Source organism: Panthera tigris, chromosome F2, assembly GCF_018350195.1.
Source record: "Panthera tigris isolate Pti1 chromosome F2, P.tigris_Pti1_mat1.1, whole genome shotgun sequence".
In the NCBI taxonomy this organism is placed as follows: domain Eukaryota; kingdom Metazoa; phylum Chordata; class Mammalia; order Carnivora; family Felidae; genus Panthera; species Panthera tigris.
In genome coordinates this window covers 65,747,961-65,774,587 of record NC_056676.1, presented here as the reverse complement: position 1 = coordinate 65,774,587, position 26,627 = coordinate 65,747,961, and the positions used below count along the sequence as shown (strand labels likewise).

At 40.4% G+C, this 26,627-nt stretch overlaps 1 protein-coding gene across 3 annotated transcripts in view; it reads right to left on the bottom strand.

Annotated features, from left to right (window-relative positions):
• The window catches only part of TBC1D31 (TBC1 domain family member 31), an 80,667-nt gene that overhangs the window by 40,647 nt on the left and 13,393 nt on the right, over window positions 1–26,627 (bottom strand). For all 3 annotated transcript variants that reach the window (XM_042973688.1, XM_042973690.1, XM_007076819.3), the window contains 3 exons: window positions 17,511–17,662; window positions 13,323–13,482; window positions 3,848–4,048 (listed from right to left, as the gene is read on the bottom strand). In XM_042973688.1, the coding sequence (XP_042829622.1) occupies window positions 3,848–4,048; window positions 13,323–13,482; window positions 17,511–17,662 (513 nt within the window). The remainder of the gene's footprint in view (window positions 1–3,847; window positions 4,049–13,322; window positions 13,483–17,510; window positions 17,663–26,627) is intronic.

The following is a 26,627-nucleotide window of genomic DNA, read 5'->3' as shown; positions in this document are numbered from 1 at the left end:
AGAGAGATGGCTGTTAGTCCCCTACCGCATCCACCGCTTGAGAGGCAGTTCAGACAGCACAACTTAAATTCTAAACCCTCATTTTTATGGGAAAATAAACCCCAACAACTTCACTTTACTTAAGAGAAAATGATTCACTGAAACAGTTTCTCTATGAATAATACCTGTTTGTAATCAAAAGATCTTCCCCGAGTTCAAAGGAAATGAGGAGATAAGATAACTCAGCTTCCTGAGATCATTTAAATGTTTGAGGCCACGGGGCGCCTGGGCGGCTCTGTCAGATAAGCATCTGACTCTTGGTTTTGCCTCAGGTCATGGTCTCATGGGTTCATGAGTTCAAGCCCCACGTCGGGCTCTAAGCTGATGGTGCAGAGCCTGCTTGGGATTCTCTCTTTATGCCTCTCTGCCCCTCCCCCACTCAGCTTGCGTGCTCTCTCTCTCTCTCTCTCCCAAAATAAAGAAGCTTAAAAAAAAAAATAAATGCTTGAGGCCATTATTGCTAAAGAGAAGGTAGATTTGTGATTTTAAAAATGTTTTTCTGGAAGCCAAAGTGCCAATTCCTTTCATATGAGAACAGAGAACAAGAACACAGGGAATACCCCACATGTTCAAATGAACACATTAGATTTCAGAAAAAACACAATTTATACACATTACCTTGCGTTTAAACTGTCATGAAGGCCAGAACAGTGTTCTTCCAAGATCATGTATAATGAAAATGAATCATCACTCCTTAAGAAAGCTCTTTGAAGAGGAAACCAAACTTTTAAAAATATTTACTTACTTATCTGAGAGAGAGAGAGAGAGAGCGCGCACAAGCAGGGGAGAGGGGGAGAAAGAGAGAATCCCAAGTAGGTTCCACTCTCAGCATGGAGTCCAATGCAGGGCTCAATCCCATGACCCTGGAATCATGACCTGAGCTGAAATCAAGAGTTGGACGCTAAACTGACTGAGCTACCCAGGTGCCCTGAGGAAATCAAACTTTTTGACCTCCTCCCCTCTCATCTCTGAAAGAAAAAAACAGAATAAAGCAAACATCTTGACCCTTTTTTATAACATAGACGACTAAAAGACCGCTTTGAGGTTTCAAAGATTTTTCTCATTTTATCTTCATACGTTTAGGACTTCTGCTTTTGAAACCTGCAGCCTACTGTAAGTGTCCAAAGAATTTTTCCCTATTGTCAGCTGCAGTATGATGAATACATAACACTGTAAAATGTGTCGAGTAGGTAATGAAATAATGTACATGTATGTATAGATACAGCATTTTTGTCCTAAAATTATTATAAGAAACTTTTAAAGTTGTCACTGTATCTCTAAGGCTTTTTAACTAGTATTTTTCTAGGATACCTTGTTATTTATTCACATCTATAAAGAATACAAGGATAATACAAAATTTAACAATAGCTCTGCTAAAAAAAAAAAAAAGTAAAATGGCCACTTATTCTATGACTTAATTTTTCAATTCTTTCTCTATGAAATATAATTAAAAATAGTCTGGGGGCACCTGGGTGGCTCAGCTGGTTAAACGTTGAACTCTTGACCTCAACTCAGGTCATGATCTCACAGTTGAAGAGATCAAGCCCTATAATCAAGCTCTGTGCTCTCAGCACAGAGCCTGCTTGGGATTCTTTCTCTCTCCCTCTCTCTCTGCCCCTTCCCTGCTTAGGTGCTCTCTCTCTCAAAATAAATAAATAAACTTAAAAAAAAAAACTGTCTGACTTCTGGGGTGCCTGGGTGGCTCAGTCAGTTAAGCATCTGACTCTTGATTTTGGCTCATGATCTCAGTCGAGAGATCGAACCCCATGTTGGGCTTTGCACTGGGCTTGAAGCCTGCTTAGGATTCTTTCTCCCTCTCTCTCTGCATCTCTCCCTTGCTTGTGCTCTCTCAAAAAAAGAAAAAAATTTTGAAAAGGTCTCACTTCTGAATATTGCCCATCTTTAATATCCTTGAACGATCTTCTCTCTAACCTCAACCCATCCTTCCAAATCTTTATTAACATTGTTATTCTAGTGCCACATTTTCTCCTTTTGAACTCCATGTGCTTCCACGAAATACAGTCTCCTGAAGGTTAGAGCCTGAGATATGACCTGAATTGCCATACCTTAGTAGTGTTCAAACTTCAACACATTAAGTAGGAATTAGTGTACTTATTCGAATAATACTGGAAATTCTCCAGTGCCCAATAAACAGGACTTGAAGGAATGGGACGTGGGTGGGGTTTATAGAGACCACAGACTGGAGCGTTTGTGTAAGCCTAGAATAGCCATAAAGACACTAGTGGTGTTGGTAATGTGTCCAAAAAGAAAGAAAAAAAAAAAAGAAAAAAAGATTTCCTACTTCTATTATAGGTTAGTTTTCTGGTCAATATGATCTTACTTGAATGCTTAACAAATACCAGAGAGGAAGTCAATGACTTATTCTGATTTTTCTCAGATCTTTCCCTGCTTCCATTAGTAACATTTCCCTAGCTTTTGTAAAGTTCAGCTAAGCTGAAAACTCTAAGAGCAAATAATATGTTATTAAAATGTTTAAAGTTTACAAGAACAGTAGAGTATAACTCCATATGGTTGAAGAAAATGTATGCGTGTCATGTGCGTGCACACACACGTACACACACACACACACACACACACACACACACACACAGAGTAGATCCTCACTATTCATGGTAGTTCTGTTCTATAAAGAAGCTGCAAATACCAAGTTAGTGAATACTGAATCATTGCTCCTAGGAGAAATAGTTAGGTCCCTGTGAGCCAGAGATCACAATATGTCAACCAATCAACATATAACTATGTTTAGTGTGTGTTTCTGTTTAGAAACACTTTTTAAAAAATATTTATTTTTAGGAGAGCGCAAGCAGGGGAGGGACACAGAGAGGGGGACAGAGGATCCTAAGCGGGCTCCACGCTGACAAGTTGACAGTAGTGAGCCTGACATGGGGCTTGAACTCATGAACTGCGAGATCATGACCTGAGCCAGAGTCAGATGCTCAACCAACTGAGCCACCCAGGTGCCCATTTAAAAACACTTATTTCATCTATATTGTTGATTCACTAATATTGAACTCATGCCAACAGCACTGTAACTTGTACCTGAATTAGGTTTATCACATCCTTCTTATGCTTAGGAATGTTAGACAGAACTTGAGCATTATGTCTGGGGGCCATTTAAAAGAGCAAAATCAACAACAAAAAGCACAAAACTAAAGAATCCAGCAATAACTAGACCACGGAAAGGACACTTGTCACGGGAGCTGAAGTAAGAAGGCCATGCGCTGCCCTGTCTGGCCTTAGCTGGGAGCCTGCACGACGGGCAGTCCACGGTTTGCACTGCTGTGCACATACGAATCCCTGTGAATAGGCACCAAGTACGGATTCGAGTTGCAAGTATATTTTTAGCAGTGGCGAGTTCACATTTAAAGAATCCATGAATAATGAGGATTATAAATCCAGGATAACCTGGATTTAAAAAATTAAAAAAAAAAAAAAAAGATACAGATAAGCAAACAGTTGAGAATCAGTCTCTTTTCTCAGATGGTTCTGAAGTGTGTATTTTCCCAGTCTTTTTTTCTATGTTTGTAAATGTATAGAGTCAATCCTCATTATTCATGTATGTATACATATATGTATGTATATATGTACGTATATGTGTGTGTGTGTGTGTGTGTGTGTGTGTATACACACACACACACACACACACACACACACATACATACCCAGAAGTATGAATAAGCAATCCAGGATAATCTGAATTTAGAAAACCGGAGCATAAAGATTTTATTTTTGATGATACAACATTTAAATCTTAAAAAAACTTGATGTTCTTTACTTGAAAACATACCTTATTTATTTCTTGTGTTAGAGCTTGAACTGAATATATGTTCAGACTTCCATTTTCCATAATGGATGCAATGTACCGTCCATGTGGGCTAATTACTGATGAGCTAATTCCTTCATCAAGGCTCCCGATTTCAAAGAGAAGTTTGCAAGTCTGTATATTAACAAATCTCATGATACCATCTTGACTTAGCACTCCAAGAACCTAAGAGTAGAGAGAAATAATATATGAGTTCCAAAAACATACTTATTTTAACCTCCCTCCCTCCCTGCCTTCCTTCCTAAGAGAGAATGAGAGAATGCCCAAGCAGGGTAGAGAAGCAGAGGGAGAAAGAGAATCGTAAGTAGGCTGCACGTCCAGTGCAGAGCTAGACATGGTGCTCCATCCCCTGACCCGGGATCATGACCTGAGCCGAGATCAAGAGTCAGATGCTCAAACGACTGAGTCATGCAGGCCGCCCCAAAACACATTTAAAAGCCAAATGTCTCTTGGGGCACCTGGGTGGCTCAGTCGGTTAAGCATCCAACTCTCGATTTTGGCTCGGGTCATGATCTCGTGGTTGTGGGATCGAGCCCCGAATCAGGCTCTGTTCTGACGGCGTGGAGCCTGCTTGGGATTCTCTCTCTCCCTCTCTTTGCCCCTACCCCACTCACTCTCTCTCGGTCTCTCTCTCATAATAAATAAAAAACATTTAAAAAAGTCAAATGTCTCAGATGTTAACTAGACTTATTATAGAGATCATTTCGCAATCGAAATGATCGAATATCGCAATTTTGCAATCAAAATATCGAATCATCATGAAGCTAATCTTTTATGCCAATTATACATCAATTTTTAAAAAAGTCAACTCTCGGAGTGCCGGAAGATGGCGGCGTAGGAGGACGCGGGGCTCACAGCGCGTCCTGCCGATCACTTAGATTCCACCTACACCTGCCTAAAGAACCCAGAAAACCGCCAGAGGATTAGCAGAAGGGAGTCTCCGGAGTCAAGCGCAGACTAGAGGCCCACGGAAGAGGGTAGGAAGGGCGGCGAGGCGGTGCGCGCTCCACGGACTGGCGGGAGGGAGCCGGGGCGGAGGGGCGGCTCGCCGGCCAAGCAGAGCCCCCGAGTCTGGCTGGCAAAAGCGGAGGGGCCGGACGGACTGTGTTCCGACAGCAAGCGCGACTTAGCGTCTGGGAGGTCAGAAGTTAACAGCTCTGCTCGGAAAGCGGGAAGGTTGGAGGACAAAGGGAGGGAGAGCTGCTGAGCCCCCGGACGGCAGAGCTCAGCTTGGCGGGGAACAAAGGCGCCAGCGCCATCTCCCCCGCCCATCCCCCAGCCAAAATCCCAAAGGGAACCAGTTCCTGCCAGGGAACTTGCTCGCTCCGCGCAAACACCCAACTCTGTGCTTCTGCGGAGCCAAACCTCCGGCAGCGGATCTGACTCCCTCCTGCTGCCACAGGGCTCCTCCTGAAGTGGATCACCTAAGGAGAAGCGAGCTAAGCCTGCCCCTCCAGCCCCCGTGCACCTTGCCTACCCACCCCAGCTAATACGCCAGATCCCCAGCAACACAAGCCTGGCAGTGTGCAAGTAGCCCAGACGGGCCACGCCACCCCACAGTGAATCCCGCCCCTAGGAGAGGGGAAGAGAAGGCACACACCAGTCTGACTGTGGCCCCAGCGGTGGGCTGGGGGCAGACATCGGGTCGGACTGCGGCCCCGCCCACCAACTCCAGTTATACACCACAGCACAGGGGAAGTGCACTGCAGGTCCTCACCACGCCAGGGACTCTCCAAAATGACCAAACGGAAGAATTCCCCTCAGAAGAATCTCCAGGAAATAACAACAGCTAATGAACTGATCAAAAAGGATTTAAATAATATAACAGAAAGTGAATTTAGAATAATAGTCATAAAATTAATCGCTGGGCTTGAAAACAGTATACAGGACAGCAGAGAATCTCTTGCCACAAAGATCGAGGGACTAAGGAACAGTCACGAGGAGTTGAAAAACGCTTTAAACGAATTGCAAAACAAAATGGAATCCACGATGGCTCGGCTTGAAGAGGCAGAGGAGAGAATAGGTGAACTAGAAGATAAAGTTATGGAGAAAGAGGAAGCTGAAAGAAAGAGAGATAAAAAAATCCAGGAGTATGAGGGGAAAATTAGAGAACTAAGTGATACACTAAAAAATAATAATATACGCATAATTGGTATCCCAGAGGAGGAAGAGAGAGGGAAGGGTGCTGAAGGGGTACTTGAACAAATTATAGCTGAGAACTTCCCTGAACTGGGGAAGGAAAAAGGCATTGAAATCCAAGAGGCACAGAGAACTCCCTTCAGACGTAACTTGAATCGATCTTCTGCACGACATATCATAGTGAAACTGGCAAAATACAAGGATAAAGAGAAAATTCTGAAGGCAGCAAGGGATAAACGTGCCCTCACATATAAAGGGAGACCTATAAGACTCGTGACTGATCTCTCCTTTGAAACTTGGCAGGCCAGAAAGGCTTGGCACGATATCTACAGTGTGCTAAACAGAAAAAATATGCAGCCGAGAATCCTTTATCCAGCAAGTCTGTCATTTAGAATAGAAGGAGAGATAAAGGTCTTCCCAAACAAACAAAAACTGAAGGAATTTGTCACCACGAAACCAGCCCTACAAGAGATCCTAAGGGGGATCCTATGAGACAAAGTACCAGAGACATCACTACAAGCATAAAACATACAGACATCACAATGACTCTAAACCCATATCTTTCTATAATAACACTGAATGTAAATGGATTAAATGCGCCAACTAAAAGACATAGGGTATCAGAATGGATAAAAAAACAAGACCCATCTATTTGCTGTCTACAAGAGACTCATTTTAGATCTGAGGACACCTTTAGATTGAGAGTGAGGGGATGGAGAACTATTTATCATGCTCCTGGAAGCCAAAAGAAAGCTGGAGTAGCCATACTTATATCAGACAAACTAGACTTTAAATTAAAGGCTGTAACAAGAGATGAAGAAGGGCATTATATAATAATCACAGGGTCTATCCACCAGGAAGAGCTAACTATTATAAATGTCTATGCGCCAAATACCCGAGCCCCCAGATATATAAAACAATTACTCATAAACATAAGCAACCTTATTGATAAGAATGTGGTCATTGCAGGGGACTTTAACACCCCACTTACAGAAATGGATAGATCATCTAGACACACAGTCAATAAAGAAACAAGGGCCCTGAATGATACATTGGATCAGATGGACTTGACAGATATATTTAGAACTCTGCATCCCAAAGCAACAGAATATACTTTCTTCTCGAGTGCACATGGAACATTCTCCAAGATAGATCACATACTGGGTCACAAAACAGCCCTTCATAAGTTTACAAGAATTGAAATTATACCATGCATACTTTCAGACCACAATGCTATGAAGCTTGAAATCAACCACAGGAAAAAGTCTGGAAAACCTCCAAAAGCATGGAGGTTAAAGAACACCCTACTAACGAATGAGTGGGTCAACCAGGCAATTAGAGAAGAAATTAAAACATATATGGAAACAAACGAAAATGAAAATACAACAATCCAAACGCTCTGGGATGCAGCGAAGGCAGTCCTGAGAGGAAAATACATTGCAATCCAGGCCTATCTCAAGAAACAAGAAAAATCCCAAATACAAAATCTAACAGCACACCTAAAGGAAATAGAAGCAGAACAGCAAAGGCAGCCTAAACCCAGCAGAAGAAGAGAAATAATAAAGATCAGAGCAGAAATAAACAATATAGAATCTAAAAAAACTGTAGAGCAGATCAACGAAACCAAGAGTTGGTTTTTTGAAAAAATAAACAAAATTGACAAACCTCTAGCCAGGCTTCTCAAAAAGAAAAGGGAGATGACCCAAATAGATAAAATCATGAATGAAAATGGAATGATTACAACCAATCCCTCAGAGATACAAACAATTATCAGGGAATACTATGAAAAATTATATGCCAGCAAATTGCACAACCTGGAAGAAATGGACAAATTCCTAAACACCCACACTCTTCCAAAACTCAATCAGGAGGAAATAGAAAGCTTGAACAGACCCATAACCAGCGAAGAAATTGAATCGGTTATCAAAAATCTCCCAACAAATAAGAGTCCAGGACCAGATGGCTTCCCAGGGGAGTTCTACCAGACATTTAAAGCAGAGATAATACCTATCCTTCTCAAGCTATTCCAAGAAATAGAAAGGGAAGGAAAACTTCCAGACTCATTCTATGAAGCCAGTATTACTTTGATTCCTAAACCAGACAGAGACCCAGTAAAAAAAGAGAACTACAGGCCAATATCCCTGATGAATATGGATGCAAAAATTCTTAATAAGATACTAGCAAATCGAATTCAACAGCATATAAAAAGAATTATTCACCATGATCAAGTGGGATTCATTCCTGGGATGCAGGGCTGGTTCAACATTCGCAAATCGATCAACGTGATACATCACATTAACAAAAAAAAAGAGAAGAACCATATGATCCTGTCAATCGATGCAGAAAAGGCCTTTGACAAAATCCAGCACCCTTTCTTAATAAAAACCCTTGAGAAAGTCGGGATAGAAGGAACATACTTAAAGATCATAAAGGCCGTTTATGAAAAGCCCACAGCTAACATCATCCTCAACGGGGAAAAACTGAGAGCTTTTTCCCTGAGATCAGGAACACGACAGGGATGCCCACTGTCACCGCTGCTGTTTAATATAGTGCTGGAAGTTCTAGCATCAGCAATCAGACAACAAAAGGAAATCAAAGGCATCAAAATTGGCAAAGATGAAGTCAAGCTTTCGCTTTTTGCAGATGACATGATATTATACGTGGAAAATCCGATAGACTCCACCAAAAGTCTGCTAGAACTGATACATGAATTCAGCAAAGTTGCAGGATACAAAATCAATGTGCAGAAATCAGTTGCATTCTTATACACTAACAATGAAGCAACAGAAAGACAAATGAAGAAACTGATCCCATTCACAATTGCACCAAGAAGCATAAAATACCTAGGAATAAATCTAACCAAAGATGTAAAAGATCTGTATGCTGAAAACTATAGAAAGCTTATGCAGGTAATTGAAGAAGATATAAAGAAATGGAAAGACATTCCATGTTCATGGATTGGAAGAATAAATATTGTCAAAATGTCAATACTACCCAAAGCTATATACACATTCAATGCAATCCCAATCAAAATTGCACCAGCATTCTTCTCGAAACTAGAACAAGCAATCCTAAAATTCATATGGAACCACAAAAGGCCCCGAATAGCCAAAGTAATTTTGAAGAAGAAGACCAAAGCAGGAGGCATCACAATCCCAGACTTTAGCCTCTACTACAAAGCTGTCATCATCAAGACAGCATGGTATTGGCATAAAAACAGACACATAGACCAATGGAATAGAATAGAAACCCCAGAACTAGACCCACAAACGTATGGCCAACTCATCTTTGACAAAGCAGGAAAGAACATCCAATGGAAAAAAGACAGTCTATTTAACAAATGGTGCTGGGAGAACTGGACAGCAACATGCAGAAGGTTGAAACTAGACCACTTTCTCACACCATTCACAAAAATAAACTCAAAATGGATAAAGGACCTGAATGTGAGACAGGAAACCATCAAAACCTTAGAGGAGAAAGCAGGAAAAGACCTCTCTGACCTCAGCCGTAGCAATCTCTTACTCAACACATCCCCAAAGGCAAGGGAATTAAAAGCAAAAGTGAATTACTGGGACCTTATGAAGATAAAAAGCTTCTGCACAGCAAAGGAAACAACCAACAAAACTAAAAGGCAACCAACGGAATGGGAAAAGATATTTGCAAATGACACATCGGACAAAGGGCTAGTATCCAAAATCTATAAAGAGCTCATCAAACTCCACACCCGAAAAACAAATAACCCAGTGAAGAAATGGGCAGAAAACATGAATAGACACTTCTCTAAAGAAGACATCCAGATGGCCAACAGGCACATGAAAAGATGTTCAACGTCGCTCCTTATCAGGGAAATACAAATCAAAACCACACTCAGATACCACCTCACGCCAGTCAGAGTGGCCAAAATGAAGAAATCAGGAGACTATAGATGCTGGAGAGGATGTGGAGAAACAGGAACCCTCTTGCACTGTTGGTGGGAATGCAAATTGGTGCAGCCGCTCTGGAAAGCAGTGTGGAGGTTCCTCAGAAAATTAAAAATAGACCTACCCTATGACCCAGCAATAGCACTGCTAGGAATTTATCCAAGGGATACAGGAGTACTGATGCATAGGGGCACCTGTACCCCAATGTTTATAGCGGCACTCTCAACAATAGCCAAATTATGGAAAGAGCCTAAATGTCCATCAACTGATGAATGGATAAAGAAATTGTGGTTTATATACACAATGGAATACTACGTGGCAATGAGAAAAAATGAAATATGGCCTTTTGTAGCAACATGGATGGAACTGGAGAGTGTGATGCTAAGTGAAATAAGCCATACAGAGAAAGACAGATACCATATGGTTTCACTCTTATGTGGATCCTGAGAAACATAACAGAAACCCATGGGGGAGGGGAAGGGAAAAAAAAAAAAAAAAAAAAAAAGAGGTTAGAGTGGGAGAGAGCCAAAGCATTAGAGACTGTTAAAAACTGAGAACAAACTGAGGGTTGATGGGGGGTGGGAGGGAGGGCAGGGTGGGTGATGGGTATTGAGGAGGGCACCTTTTGGGATGAGCACTGGGTGTTGTATGGAAACCAATTTGACAGTAAATTTCATATATTAAAAAATAAAAAAAATAAAAAAAAATAAAACATAAACAGTTGGTTAACACATATTTTGTATGTTATATATATTATATACTGTATGCTCACAATAAACTAGAAAAAAAGAAAAAAAAAAAGTCAACTCTCTGAAAGTCAAACTGTACACACGTACATGTACACATATGTATGTATTTATATACGGGGTTTGGTTGTTTTTGTTTTGAGGGGAGGACAGTCAGAGAGATTATATTCACAAAGGGCCATCATATATTTCAAAATTCCTAATTATGGCTCATGTAGATTTGCCCTATTCAGGTCCAGGTAAGCCTGGCTCTGACCAAAACCAGTAAGGTGCCTGTGCTGGGAGACTATGGCAAATGATCAGCCAGGCCTTCACCTGGACCCCCACACTGGTTGTCAGAGGCAAGGAGGGGAGGGCTTGCTCTCGCTCACCACACCCACAGCTTGATGAGAACTGGCATCTGTCCCCCTGCCTCCTCATGCACCCAGCTCTGGGCAGTGGTAACAAACATTTGGGGGAAGAAAGAAAGTCTGTGGGCTGCACAGACAGTAGAAGGGTAAGAAGGAAACCAGGCTTTTAAGGGGAAAAATTTAGTCTTAAGTCACACAATTTGAAAAATTAAAAACATGTACTAAAAAAGCATAAGCAAATACACAATAAACTCCTCTACTGCCTGATCTATGCACAGGCTCTTTTCCCAGTGCTGCTGGCTGGTAAGCAGTGCCACCATGTGACTGCATGAAATGCTCATGTCATTTGTTAGATGGAAGACGACAGTCTGGCAGTAGCTGGAGACGGTTTGAAGGTGACAATCTCTTCTGTTGGGTCAGGTTGTGGGAAACCCCCTCATTCACAGCTGATGCAACCTCTCTGGGGGGCAATTTGGCAAGATCTCTCAAAGTTACAGATGTACCTGATTCTGAGAACCACTGCTTCAGCTCTGGGATTTTATCCTACAGACAGGATGTATGAAATGGTACATGCAAAAAGTTATTCAGTTATTCTATTTATTTACTCACTCACTAACTCAGGCAATCTTTATACCCAATGTGGGGCTTGAACTCATGACCCTGAGGCCAACAGTAGCATGCTCTTCACAACTGAGCCAGCCCCAGGCAACCCTGGTGCAGCATTATTTGTAATAAAGAAGGACTAAAAACAAGTTAGGTGCCCAATAACAAAGGACTAGTTAAAAACCTATAAAATACTATGCAGCTGTTAAAAAAAAAAAAAAAAAAAGAAGAAGCTCTGTACTGACATAGAATAAACAATCTTCGAGGGCAGCGAAGTGAAGAAAACAAAAACAAAAAAAAGTGAAGAAAAGCAATGTACAAAGCTGCATTTTTTATATGGCAGAGGGGCAGTTCATGAGATTGAGCCCTGCGTCCTCTGTGTGGACAGTGCAGAGCCCGTTTGGTTTCTGTCTCTTTCTCTCCCTGCTTGTGCTCGCTTGCTCTCTCAAAATAAATAAATAAACTTTAGGAAAAAAAAGTGGCAGAAACAGTGGACTATTATAACAGTAGCAGTTATGGAGAATAACTGGACAAATGGAAAAGAAGAGATTTCACTTTACTGTCTTTTTTTTTATGTTTTCCACCTTGGGAATGCATTATCTATTCAAAAACTTAAGTTGGAGGCAACCACCTGGCTCAGTCAGTAGAGCATGCAACTCTGAATCACAGGGTCATGAGTTATATATAACTTGTTCAAGTACAAGACTCAAAATAGTCAATTTAAAATAAGAACATTAAGGTTTAACTACTCAACTATTAAAAATAAAAATGGTGTGGGGGCATCTGGCTGGTTCAGGCGGTAGAGCATGTGATACTTGATCTCAGGGTCATGAGTTCAAGCCCCATGTTGGGCACGGAGCCTACTTAAAAAAAAAGATGAAAAAGATAAGATAAAATACATAAGCAAAGAAAAAAAAATTTTTAATGGTGTGTAGAGGGGGAAGTACTTTGCAAATTAAGGCAAGATACAAAGAAAACACGTTTCATAAAACTAAGGCAACCAGTTATGGTAGGTAGAACACAGTACAACAAGGAGAAAAATTTTATTTTGTTTAAAAAAAAATTTTTTTTTTAATGTTTATTTTTGAGACAGAGAAAGACAGAGCATGAACAAGGGAGGGGCAGAGAGTGAGGGAGACACAGAATCAGAAGTGGGCTCCAGGCTCTGAGCCATCAGCCCAGAGCCTGACGCGGGGCTTGAACTCACGGACCGCGAGATCGTGACCTGAGCCGAAGTCGGACGCTCAACCGACTGAGCCACCCAGGCGCCCCAACAAGGAGAAAAATTTTAATCTTAGCTCCCCCTTTTTAAGCCTTACAATTAATAGGAATGTTGACAAGTCCCTTAATGTTTTTAAGCTTTAATGTCAGTCTATGTAACGGAGAGAGTACCTTCCATGCCTGTGTGCAAATAGAAAATAATATGTTAAAACACCCTGTAAGTCATAAAGTATGACATAAATTTAAAGTATATAGATTTTAGAAAAAGGTTAAATTGTCAGTAATACACAAAACCTAATACTTTAAAACTTTTTCAATTTTAGACTTCGCAATATCAGCAATTTCAAGTCTTTGTAACAACGAGGGTACAAGTTAACTAGGAGAGCTATTAATATAGTTCAGAAATTGATATGCTCTTTCTCAGAAAGTATAATGTCCTACATTTATTTATATTACTAACCTGATTAGAACCAGCATCAAAACTATCAGGAAGAAATTCTAGATGGCGAATGGCTCGAACTTTAGTAGGCATCTGAATAATTCTAAATAGCTGTTTAGCTTCCAAGCACCACAAGTGAAGGTGATTTGATTTACCCCCAGCAGCCAGGATTCGACCATCTCTGTATAACAGAAGGTGAGAAATTAGGACTACGTGAATAGTTTTCAAAATTTTTTTAATATTTATTTTTGAGAGAGAGAGAGAGAGAGAGAGAGAGAGAGAGAGAGACAGAGTGTAAGCAGGAGAGGGGCACAGAGAGAGAGAGAGAGAGAGAGACATAGTATCCGAAGTAGGCTCCAGGCTCTGAGCTGTCAGCACAGAGCCCAACCTGGGGCTGGAACTCACGAACCATGAGATCACGACCTGAGCCAAAATCACACGCCTAACCGACTGAGGCACCCAGGCACCCCTAACGTGAATTGCTTATGGTAGCAATGTCCAGTATGATCCAACATGATAGAAATATTCTGTATCTACACTGCTCAATATGGTCACTACTGGCCACATGTGAATGAGAACTTGAAATGTAGCTAATGCTTCTGAAGAAATAAATTCTTAATTTTATTTACTTATTTTTTAAAGTTTATTTATTTTGAGAGGGAGACTGAGAGAGCACAAGCAGGGGAGGGGCAGAAAGAGAGGGAAAGAGAGACTCCCAAGCAGGCTCTGGGCTGTCAGCGCAGAGCCAGTTGCAGGGCTTGATCTCACAAACCGTGAGATCATGACCTAAGCCGAGATGAAGAGTCAGAGGTTTAACTGATTGAGCCACCCAGGTACCCCATATTTAATTTTTATGAAGTAGTTCATGCACCCAGTAGCTACCACATAAGAAAGCTCAGGTTTATAGCATATATTTTTTTACCTATTGTATTAAGACACCAGCTTAACATATGTTTGTTCGATGACTTGATTGAGAATTTCTGAGTAACATTTATCTTTTATAGCATAATCTCAAAGTTAACACCCTCCAACTTCCTATATTTCACACATGACTATACTGAACTGGTACAACACTGCTACACGAAAACTCAAGAAGCCCAAACTTTTTTCCCGCTCAAAGAAAGCTACTTTTAGAAAGGTACAAAAAGAATAAGCTGTATTAACTTGCAAGGCTGTTGCCTGTTCATTCACCAAGGACTTGTAGTGTCTAATACAAGCCAGGTATCATTTCAGGCACCAGGGACACAATGGTGAACAAGGCAGGGAAGATTCCTGCTCTTGGGGATTTTCAGTCTAGAGGAAGGCAAACAAATAAATGAACTTGATCTCAGCTGATAAGTTCTATAAAGAACTATACAATGAGATGGGAGTTACAGAGCTGGGAAAGGAGAAAGGTCTACTCCCTAAAAAATGAATGAGCCAGGGGCACCTGGGTGGCTCAGCTGGTTAAATGTCTGACTTCGACTCAGATCATGAGATCAAGGTTCATGAGTCTGAGCCCTGCATTGGGCTCTCTGCTGTGAGCACAGAGCCCACTTCAGATCCTCTGTCCTGCTCTCTCTCTGCCCCTCTCCTGCTTATGCTCTCTCAAAAATAAATAAACATTAAAAAAACATTTAAAAAAATGTGAATGAGCCAGTCACGGGATGATGTGGAGGAAGAATTCCATGCTGGTCGGTATTCCAGACTGCAGTGCACAGTGTGAGAAAGGAATAAGGTTGTACCTAAGGAAGAGTGAGAAGCCTCACTCAAGTGTGGTCCTAACCATGTTAGGGAAAGGAAATAGGACAAAGGAGAGGGAGACGAAGGCCAGATAACAGAGGTCTCAGGAATATTATGGGAAGTTTGGATTTTATTCTAAATATCAGGGAAAGCCTTTCAAGGGAGCTCAACAGGGAACTGACATGATTTGACTTATTTGACTAATGGTTTAAAAAGACCACTCTATCTACTATGTAGAGACAGACTTTAGGAAATGAAATTGAAAACATTGAGACCAAATAAGGAGACTATTACAGGAACCTGAAAGAGACTAGGATAGTTGGAGGTAGGTGATACTGTGGCAATGCACAAAAGACCAGACCAATTCAAGATATAATTTGGTGGAATTGATGGGATTTACTCATGACTTAGAAGTGGGTAAGAGCAAATGAGGAAATAATATGTATTTTCTAGCACTTTCCACTGAACAGGCCTAGAGACATTGACCAAATCAGTCACAAGAAGTGTCCCCTAGCATCCAGATTGGGTCTTGAAATATCATTACCCACACAAATGAAACCAGGTTTGGGGCACCTGGGTGGCTCTGTGGGTTAGGGGTTGGACTCGATTTCAGCACAGGTCATCATCTCATGGTTTGTGGGATCGAGCCCCACATGGGGCTCTGCACTCACAGCCCAGAGCCTGCTTTGGATTCTTCTTCCCCCCCCCCCTCCCCCGCTCATGCTCTCTCTCTCAAAATAAATAAATAAACTTAAGAAAAAAACAAAAAACAAACCCAGGCTCTTTAGAAAAATGGCTGATACCAGGTTTGGGACAGAAAATATACAAGATAAGCCTGGAACATTTTGTTAGATTAGAAACAATGAGAGCTTTCAAAACAAACAACTGGAGTTGTATCAAAAGGGTTCAAGGCCAACTTGAAGAGGATCCCAGTGGTCAACGAGAGAACTGCAGCATCACTAAGAATAATGTTAATGGATTAAATCACAGTCGACTATTTAAATCCATTCATTCACAAAGATTAAGGGCAAAAGCCTTCACTGGCTACCTTGGGAAGATGCCAATGAACAATTCATTATTTTTCATAACAATTTTTTTTAAAAGAAGGGAAATTAAGCATTTATCCTGCATTTCATTAAAACCTATAAAGTAACCAGAGAGTTAATGAGAGGAAGTTTTTTCTTTAGAAAGATTCTGGTTAATAAGGGAAGAAGGAATGACAGAATGAGCATAGCACCATTTTGCTAACCTCAAATGCAATACTGGATCTAGGTCATGACCATTGATGGCCACTAATATCACAAGAGAAACGTTCCTCCTGATGAAAGTACACAAACCACATATCATGCTTCTTGCCCCCAAATCAAGCCTGAATCAGACCAAGCCTCCAATTTACAAAAAATATAGGTGTAAGCAGTTTACAGGAAATACAGATGAGAGAGGGTCACATTAAACACCACATCAGGGATGCAAAAAACAAATCTGGAAATACAGAGAATGCTATAGGACAAATGACCAGTTCCTTAAATAAGCTGCAAAGAAAAAATTTAAAAAGGGGTATATTAACCAAGACACTGTGTGAACCTTGATTCCTGATTTGAACAAAGATTAGATACGTGAGACTATTAAGAAATTATTCATTTTTAAAAGTGCGGTAATAGGTTAACTAACTGAAATTTAAATAAAAACTTGGGGGAGAAAAGTGGTAATAGTACTATGGTTATGTTCGAAAAGGACTCTTTCCTTTAGAGATACACACTGGAATACTTACAAATAAAATGATATGCATGGGCTTTGCTTTAAGGCAACGAGGTAGGTAGCAGGAGGCAGTAATAGGTGGAGTTACAGATAAAATAGAGGTGGCTATTAGTTGATTATTACAACTAATAAGAATACTCTAGTTAGGGGGGCACCTGGGTGGCTCAGTCGGTTAAGCGTCTGACTTCGGCTCAGGTCATGATCTCACAGTCTGTGAGTTCGAGCATTGCGTCGGACTCTGTGCTGACAGCTCAGAGCCTGGAGCCTGCTTCCGATTCTGTGTTTCCTTCTCTCTCTGTCCCTTCCCCACTCATGCTCTCTCTCTCTCTCAAAAATAAATAAACATTAAAAAAATTTTTTTTTAAATAAAAAATATAAAAAGAATACTCTAATTAGGGCTTCATGTATTTTTATATTTTTCTGTAGATTTGAAATTTGCCACAATACAGTAAAAAGTTTTACAGATCATGTGTCAGTTTGAAGGAAACTTTTCTCATATGACCGTAAGATAATGAAAACGGAATGAAAATTTGTAAAATTTTACTGGAAGCTAGATTTCTTAAAAATTCTCAGTGTTGTGGGGGAGGAGGAGCTAAGTCAAAGGAGCGTGTGACTCTTTATTTCAGGGTCGTGAGTTTGAGCTCCATGTTGGCTGTAGAGATTACAAAAACAAAAAAACAAACCAAAAAACCCCCAAAAAACTTAATAAAAAGGTAAAATGCACATTACCTGGTCACGGCAAACACTTTGTATAATATACTAGAGCTTTCAGGTGGAGCTGGCAGTTGATATTTGCAAGAAAGAGTATCACATTCCCAGGCGAAGATGGAATTATCTTTAAAACAGCTGAGGATGGTATTACTTAATGGTAAAAAGAAAACCTAAAGAAGGAGAAAAGCAATTATTGTTCACATAATGATCATATAGCCCATAGCCCTCTTTAAATTTAAAATTATCCAAGTTGGGGCGCCTGGGTGGCTCAGTTGGTTAAGCGTCCGACTTCAGCTCAGGTCACGATCTCGTGGTCCGTCCGTGAGTTCGAGCCCCGCGTCGGGCTCTGTGCTGACAGCTCAGAGCCTGGAGCCTGTTTCGGATTCTGTGTCTCCCTCTCTCTCTGCCCCTGCCCCGTTCGTGCTCTGTCTCTCTCTGTCTCAAGAATAAATAAAACGTTAAAAAAAAAAATTAAAAAAAAAATTATCCAAGTTGTCGGGGCTTCTGGGTGGCTCAGTCAGTTGAGCATCCGATTCTTGAATTCTGTTCAGTTCGTAATCCCAGGGTTGTGGGACCAAGCCCCGTGTCTGGCTCCACACTGAGTGTGGAGCCTGCTTAAGATTGTCTCTCTCTCTCTCTCTCTCTCTCTCTCTCTCTCCCTCTTTCCCTCCTGCATGCTCTCTCTCTCTGTGTAAAAATAAGATAAAATAAAGTAATACAAGTAGTCAATTTTTCTTTTAAAAAGTTACTTTTTCTTGGGGTGCCTGGGTGGCTCAGTTGGTTAAGCGTCCGACTTCAGCTCAGGTCACGATCTCGTGGTCCGTGAGTTCGAGCCCCGCGTCGGGCTCTGGGCTGATGGCTCAGAGCCTGGAGCCTGTTTCGGATTCTGTGTCTCCCTCTCTCTCTGCCCCTGCCCCGTTCGTGCTCTGTCTCTCTCTGTCTCAAGAATAAATAAAACGTTAAAAAAAAAAATTAAAAAAAAAATTATCCAAGTTGTCGGGGCTTCTGGGTGGCTCAGTCAGTTGAGCATCCGATTCTTGAATTCTGTTCAGTTCGTAATCCCAGGGTTGTGGGACCAAGCCCCGTGTCTGGCTCCACACTGAGTGTGGAGCCTGCTTAAGATTGTCTCTCTCTCTCTCTCTCTCTCTCTCTCTCTCTCTCTCTCTCCCTCTTTCCCTCTTTCCCTCCTGCATGCTCTCTCTCTCTGTGTAAAAATAAGATAAAATAAAGTAATACAAGTAGTCAATTTTTCTTTTAAAAAGTTACTTTTTCTTGGGGTGCATGGGTGGCTCAGTTGGTTAAGCGTCTGACTTCGACTCAGGTCATGATCTCACCATTCATGAGTTCGAGCCCCACATAGTGCTTTCAGTGCAGAGCCCACTTTGGATCCTCTGTCCTGCCTCTCTCTCAAAAATAAATAAACATTAAAAAAATTGTTTTTAAGATTCTTTTTTTAGTGTTTATTTATTTTTGAGAGAGAGAGCGAGAGAGCGAGTAAGCAGGGGAGGGGTGGATAGAGACAGAGACATAGAACCCAAAGTGGGCTCCTGGCTCTAAGCTGTCAGCACAGAGCCCAACACAGGGTTCGAACCCATGAGCTATGAGATCATGACCTGGGCCGAAGTTGGGCACTCATCCGATTGAGCCACCCAGGTGCCCCTAAAAAAAAAAAAAAAAAAAAAAAAAAAAAAAAAAAAAAAAAAAAAGCTTAAAAAAAAAAGTTACTTTTCCTTAAACTGGAAAAAAAATACATTTACAACATATGATGGGATAATACTGATATCTCATATACTATCATAAACTAAAAGGAAAAGTTTCTTAAATAAAAAATAGGGGACTAAAATAACTAGGCAATTCATAAAATACTAAGTAAAAACTTTAAAACATTTAACCTTACAAAAGATTGAAATGAAAACAATGATAGCATTTTATGAGTATCAAATTTACTGTAAAAATAACACACACATATATATGCACACAAACTACATATGCTAACATATGTATTCTATTTACAAACTATATACTAATAGAAACGCAATGAAATACTGGCTACTCACAAATGCTAAAAATACTAAATGTTGCTGAGAGTATAGGAAACAGGCACTGTTATACATGGCTGCTGGTAATAAAAACTGGTTACAGATATTGTACCACACATTTCAACAGCCTTAAAAATACACATCATTCCTAAACTAGTCAGTCGGCTTCTAAAAGTTAATCCTTTGGAAAAAAATCAGCAAAGTGCTTTGAGATAAACGTACATAAATGTTTGTTGAGCATTATTTATAAAAGTAAAAAGTTGAAAACAAAAACATGGTATTTTATTCATGACTATTTAATGGACAATTGAGATTGAACTTAATAACAAATTTGAAAATACCATTTTTTGCTAGTTTCTATACATAAACATTAAACAATGCTTACTTTTAAAAAAAATTTCTTTACTGTTTATTTATTTTTGAGAAAGAGAGAGACAGAGAGACAGAGAATGAGCAGGAGAGGGAAGAGAGAGATGGAGACACAGAATCCAAAGCAGGCTCCAGGCTCTGAGCTGTCAGAGCCCGACAAGGGGCTTGAACTCCTGAATGATGAGATCATGACCGAAGCTGAAGTCAGACACCCAACGGACTGAGCCACCCAGGTGCCCCAACACTGCTTAATTTTGATAATATAAAATTTTAGTCAAAATTCACCATTTTCTCATAAGACTTTCAATGGCCTCTAATAAAATTTTGTGTCATTTGTGTAAAGCACGCAAAGGGAGGGAGGGAGGGAGGGAGGGAGGGAGGGAGGGAGGGAGGGAGGGAGGGAAGGAAGGAAAAGAAAGAAGAAAATGGAAGAAACCAATACCCTAAGAACAAAATATTCCTGCCCATCTTCTCAAAATACATCTCCTCAAATAGCCTGAGATATTTCCCATGGTTTAATCCTTAGCTACATCTCTAGCTCTTTATTCTCTCATTCCCATCTAGAATAGACTTAACTACATCCAAGCTTATTGTAATACTTTGTATTTGAACATAGGATTTGTTCTTGTGTTGGACAGGAACACGGATTCACCGAGAAGGCAGAACCCCCTGGACAATCTGTAGTCTCTATTCTGACCCCTGATTTGTCACACACCTTCAGAATTTACTAGTGTCAGAAGGAGGCCTATTTTCTCTTGAAATGCTACATTCTTCGGGGAGGAAGCGCTCAACGTTTTTAACACTGGATTGGAGCGTCTCTTGAGTATTTACAATCAGGATATGGCTGTCATCACAATAGTGAGAGGGAGCAGGCCAAAAAGGTCCAGGGGAAAAGCAGGATCAACGTCACATCAACTGTGGCTGTTTCCAGTGTTACAAAAATAAATCAATAAGGCACCTATATGAAATACTTCTGCAACTTTCCATGTAATTTATGTTTTCACCCAAGCTATTATATATACACAGTTAAGAAATGATTCTAATAGTTAATGATATTACTATAAAAATTTCAGGGAATGGAAACCTGTTATTTTTGTAACAATAGTTGAAGGCTGTTATCATGAACTGTTCTGTCTGATATACATATAATAGTATCTTTTTTCAAAAACAAATAGTGATAAAAAAACACAGCCCTTACACACATACATACATAGTGCACTATGGGACATACTGGTTAATTGAAACAATCTACTCAGTGTTAATGCTAATAAGACACAATAAAAAATGCTAATTTGATTGCTGCCCTTGCCTGATTCAACCCTCACTTTTGTCCTTGGCCCACTTTATCAAAGACAATCACTGGTACATCATTCGCCAACAGATTCAGGAAGATTTATAACCAGAAGTTCTTACTGAAAGCATGTGCAGTGAATACCCTGTGGTCTGTAATGAAGGCTGAGACGCTGTTTCAAAACCAATGTGGAAAAAAGTAACTTAAGATTTTTATTATAATTAGCAATATTTTTCTAGAAAAGTAATAAAGTTTATTCCTTCTGGGAGAAGCAAAAGCTTTAAAGTTAATGAGTACCAACTGCTATTTTAGGGGAAGAGCTGTGATAGATTATTGCCTACATGATTATTCATTACTAGATTTGTGATTTTAATTGCCAGATTTTAATGATTATAAAATTGTTCCTAATGAATCATGTCATTATTTAGATAGTGTCATGTCTTGACAATCATAAAAAGCTTAGAAAAAACTTCAAAAGCACTAGCAAAACATACTTTTTGGAGGGTTGGGTATCAGGGCGGGGCTGCAGTTTTCCTTGTAAAATAGGAAAATCCAGGCTTTCCAACTCACTTTTGAATTAAAAAAATTTTTTTAATGTTTATTTATTTTTGAGAGAGAGAGAGAGTGCGAGTGGCAGGGCGGGGGGGTGGGGGCGATGAACAGAGAGAGAGGGAGACACAGAATCCAAAGCGGGCTCTGGGCTCCAAGCTGTCAGCACAGAGCCCGACGCGGGGCTCGAACCCACGTCCAACTCACTTTTGAGAGGCCTGTGAGCTCTTTTGAAAGTTAAGAGTTCAGGATGGTAAATAAGAGCAAATGTACAATTAAGTCAAACGTACAATTGAGGAAAAATCTAGCAAGCGCCAACTGTGCACAAAAAGTGAATTAAGTTTGGCAACACATTCTTTGTCAAAAGTTTTCTTACATCCATCAGAACACCTTCTCTGACATATATTGAACCACAGTAATCAGAAATCCTAGGATTTATTCAAAAATCCCCAACTAAATATTTAATTTAAATATTCTACCTCAAACATCAACAAAATAATCAAAATCTACTAATAGGAAGAGGTATGGCTGGCTTGCCTGAGAGGCAGTATGGTATCCTGGAATGACTTTGGGGTAAGACGGGCCTACAGTCAAACCACGCGTCTTTGGTAAGCTATGTGACCCAGGGCACATTACTTCGTGTTTCTGAACTTCCGATTCCCCATTTGCAAAATGAGAATGATATCTCCTTTTAGAATTACTTAAGTTTAAAAATAACTAAATAAAGTGTAAGGTACACAGTGAATACTCAACAATGGGTTATCTATTGTTATTGGCATTAATTACTGCTACTAAAGATGTTGGAATGAAAGGTTCTATCTATCTATCTATTTACTTATTTATTTATTTTGAAGTGTATTTACTTATTTTGAGAGACAGAGAGAGCTAGCGGGGGAGGGGCAGACAGAGAGAGAAAGGCAGAGAGAATCCCAAGTGGGCTCTGTACTGACAGCAGAGGTTCGAACCCACGAACCGTTAGATCATGACCCAAACCGAAACCAAGAGCTGGACGCTCAACTGATGGAGCCACCTGGGTGCCCCAGAATGACAGGTTCTTTAAAAACATTTTGAAATCAAAGGTCCACAGTTATTTATCTGAAACCCTTGGTGCCAGATATGTTCCAGAATTCAGAATTACTTCCACTTTAAGAAAGGTAATATGATGCGTATTTTGTAACATTACGTGTGGAACCCCTGGGTGACCTGGGGCAATACTCCATACTCAAACATATTAATATTTTAGCCTCATGTCAATTCGGTTCAGATTTTGCTGCCAAATGAATTTAGGCAAGATCGGATTTGGCCGCCAAGTAAGTTATTTAAAAACTTTGGGGTTTCTGAATTGCTGATGAGGTATCGTTCATCCATTTCATGTAGTTCGAAAGAAATACAACACAGTTACCTTGCGCCTTTTTAAACAGGCATCTGACTGGACTGAGATAATCCCGTAACAGAACCAGAAAACGGGTAAGAATAACAGACAACAGAAACGGCAGCAGCTGCAGCTGACTTGTACTGTGCTCTGTGTGCACCATCCCCCTCCCTCCTGAAGCCAACACTAAGGCGAATGCTGCTACTGTTTGCATCCTACTCGTAAGGTTAGTGGCTCGGCTCATTAAAAATGTTGAACATGAATCTAGTCAAGCCTTTAGCTTACAAGAAATACAAATGAGAAATTAAGTTAAATGAAATAATGAAGAAGAGTGAAAACAAATCTAGAATTTGGGGCATTTTCCAGGACAGCTGTCCTGGTTGCTCTCAAAATAAATAAATGAGAGGTGTCTGGGTGGCTCAGTCGGTTGAGCATCCGACTTCGGCTCAGGTCATGATCTCACGGTCCAGGGGTTCAAGCACCGCATCAGGCTCTGTGTGGACTGCTCAGAGCCTGAAGCCTGCTTGGGATTCTGTGTCTCCCTCTCTCTCTGCCCCTCCCCAACTTGCATTCTGTCTCCATCTCTCAAAAATAAATAAACGTTAAAATAAATAAATAAATAAATCGGGGCACCTGGGTGGCTCAGTCGGTTAAGCATCCGACTTCGGCTCAGGTCATGACTTCGCAGTTGGGGAGTTTGAGCCCTGTGTCGGGCTCTGTGCTGACAGCTTGGAGCGTGGAGCATGCTTTGAATTCTGTGCCTCCCACTCTCTCTGCCCCTCCTCCTCCCCTGCTCATGCTGTTTCTCTCTCCTTCAAAAATAAATAAACATGAAAAAAAAATTTTAAACAAATAAATAATAATAATGTCACAGGACAAAAATGGCAGAAGGCTATTTTAGATTAAAAAGAGCCATCATAGGGGTGCCTGGGTGGCTCAGTCAGTTGAGTGTCCAATTCCTGATTTCAGCTTGGGTCATGATCTCACAGTTCGCAGGTTCAAGCCTTGAGTCGGGCTCTGCATGACAGCTTGGAACCTGCTTGGGACTCTCTATCTCCTCTCTCTGCCCTGCTCACATGCTCTTCTCTCTCTCTCTCTCTCTCTCTCTCTCAAAGACAAATAAACATTAAGAAAAAAAAGAGCCATCATAAAATGAAACTCACAGCATCATTTGTCACCATGTATCACCAAAAATAAAGCCACAAAAGTTCTACTTATTTACTTACTTTTGAGAGAGGGAGAGCACACATGCACTCCTAAGACAATCTTAAGCAGGCTCCACGCCCAGCACAGAGCCTGACGCGGGGCTTGGTCTTATGACTGTGAGATCATGACCTGAGCCGAAATCAAGAGTTGGAAGCTTAACTGACTGAACCACCCAGGCACCCCAAAAGTTGTTCTATTTGAAATACAGAATCAGAAACTGGAATAAATACGTAGACTTAGTAAACACTTGGTAAGAATAAAACCTTTACTTTTTTTTTTCTTAATTTATTTACTTATTTTGAGAGTGAGTGAAAGAGCAGGGGAGAGGCAGAAAGAGAGAGAAAGAGAGAGAGAGAAAGAGAGAATGAATCCCAAGCAGGTTCTGCGCTGTCAGCACAGAGCCTGATGTGGGGCTCGAACTCACAAACCATGAGATCATGACCTGAACGGAAACCAAGAGTAGACGCTTAACCAGCTGAGCCACCCGGGTGCCCCTAAAAGTTTTACTTTAAGATTAGCTTACAACTACTTCCTGTTTTCAACAGAATAAGCCAGGAGTGGCAACAATTGGGCCCTCCTTTGGTTCTTGTTTTGGACCTAAGAATGTTTCTTTTTTACCTTTTTAAAATTATTTCACTGTAGACAGTCATGTAAATATATACGTAATATCTTCAATTTTGCTCTTGGTCTGCAGAATCAAAAATATTTACTATCTGGTCCTTTGAGAAAACGTTTGCAGGTAACATATAGACCATAATGTCCTATTATTTTAGAACAATACTTACATGCATACTGCATATTATACACATGTTTTCTAAATCTTATTCTCCTATCACTAACTTTTGGAGTCCTATCTTTTAAACTAAAATATCTAAATGACAATGCAAGGTTAGAATTGGCAACTATCCAGCATCTACTAGTTTTAATTTCATGGTAAAAAGAACAGATGGTTTTTGTGTCGTTTCATAACTGTTTCCATTGTGGGTTCAATTCCAAGGCACTCTTCTTTAGAATTTAAAATTCAAGTTAAGCACTAAAGCAATTAAAGAAGAAAAGACCTACTAAGATATTTGGCCTAAATCCCTGATGAATAAGCTGGCTACAACTTTTATCTTTTTTTAATTATTAAAGGCAATCTAAAGAACTCTGACATGTCCAGGGAGACTACAAAATAAATTTCTGGTTGACATGCCCTGCTAGCTGTTCATGTTAATGACCAAGAAATTAAAAGCAATATCGCACATATAATATACCCTAAGGCAATCACATAGGAGACTCAGACAATCTTGAAAATAGTATTTAGCTAATCACATGGGGGAAAAAATTAAGCCATAAAAGCAAAAGAATTGGATATTCCTTTAAAAAGTGATTTATGCATAGAAAGGAATACTGATCAACAATAAAAAGGAATGGGGCACCTGGGTGGCTCAGTCGGTTGAGCGTCCAACTCTTGATTTCAGCTCAAGTCATGATCTCACGGTTCGTGGGATTGAGCCCCACATTGGGCTCTGAGCTAACAGCTTAGAGCCTGCTTGGAAATTCTCTCTCTCCCTCTCTCTGCACCTGCCCTGCATGTGCTCTGCCCTCTCTCCCCAAATAAATAAATACACTAAAAATAAATAAGTAAATAAACAGGAATGAACTGCTGGTACATACAACAACATGGGTGAATCTCAAAATCATGCTGAAGAAGAAAAGCTTCATGCATACCAACAGTGACTAGTTGTATTTATTTGAAATTTTATTTTATTATTTTTTAGAGAGAGAGAGAGAGCATGAGCAGGGAAGAGGAACAGAGGGTGACAGAGAGAATCTCAAGCAGGCTCCACGCTCAGCATGGAGACTGATGGCAGGGCTTGATCCCACAACCCTGGGGGTCACGACCTGAGCAGAAATCAAGAGTTGGACGCTCAACTGAGTCATCCAGGTGCCCCTTATTTGAAATTTTAGAACAGACAAAACTAATCTACGGTAAAAAAAACATTAGAATAGTGCTTACCCGGGAAGGGATATATGGGAACTTTCTGGGATGATGGTAATAATAGGATTGCACAGGTTACAAAGGTATATGTATTTGACAAAACTTAACAAATGAATACAAACATCTGTGCATTTCATTATATGTAAGTTTCACATCAACAGATACTGAGCCATAGTCAATTAAATTCAGTCTTAAGTATTTACAGGCAAATACATTAATGTCTGCAATTCACTTTAAAATGAAAAGCAAGAAAAGAATGAACAGTGGGACAGAAAGATGGATAGAACCTTAATACGGTGTGATAACAACATAATAACGTAATAACAAA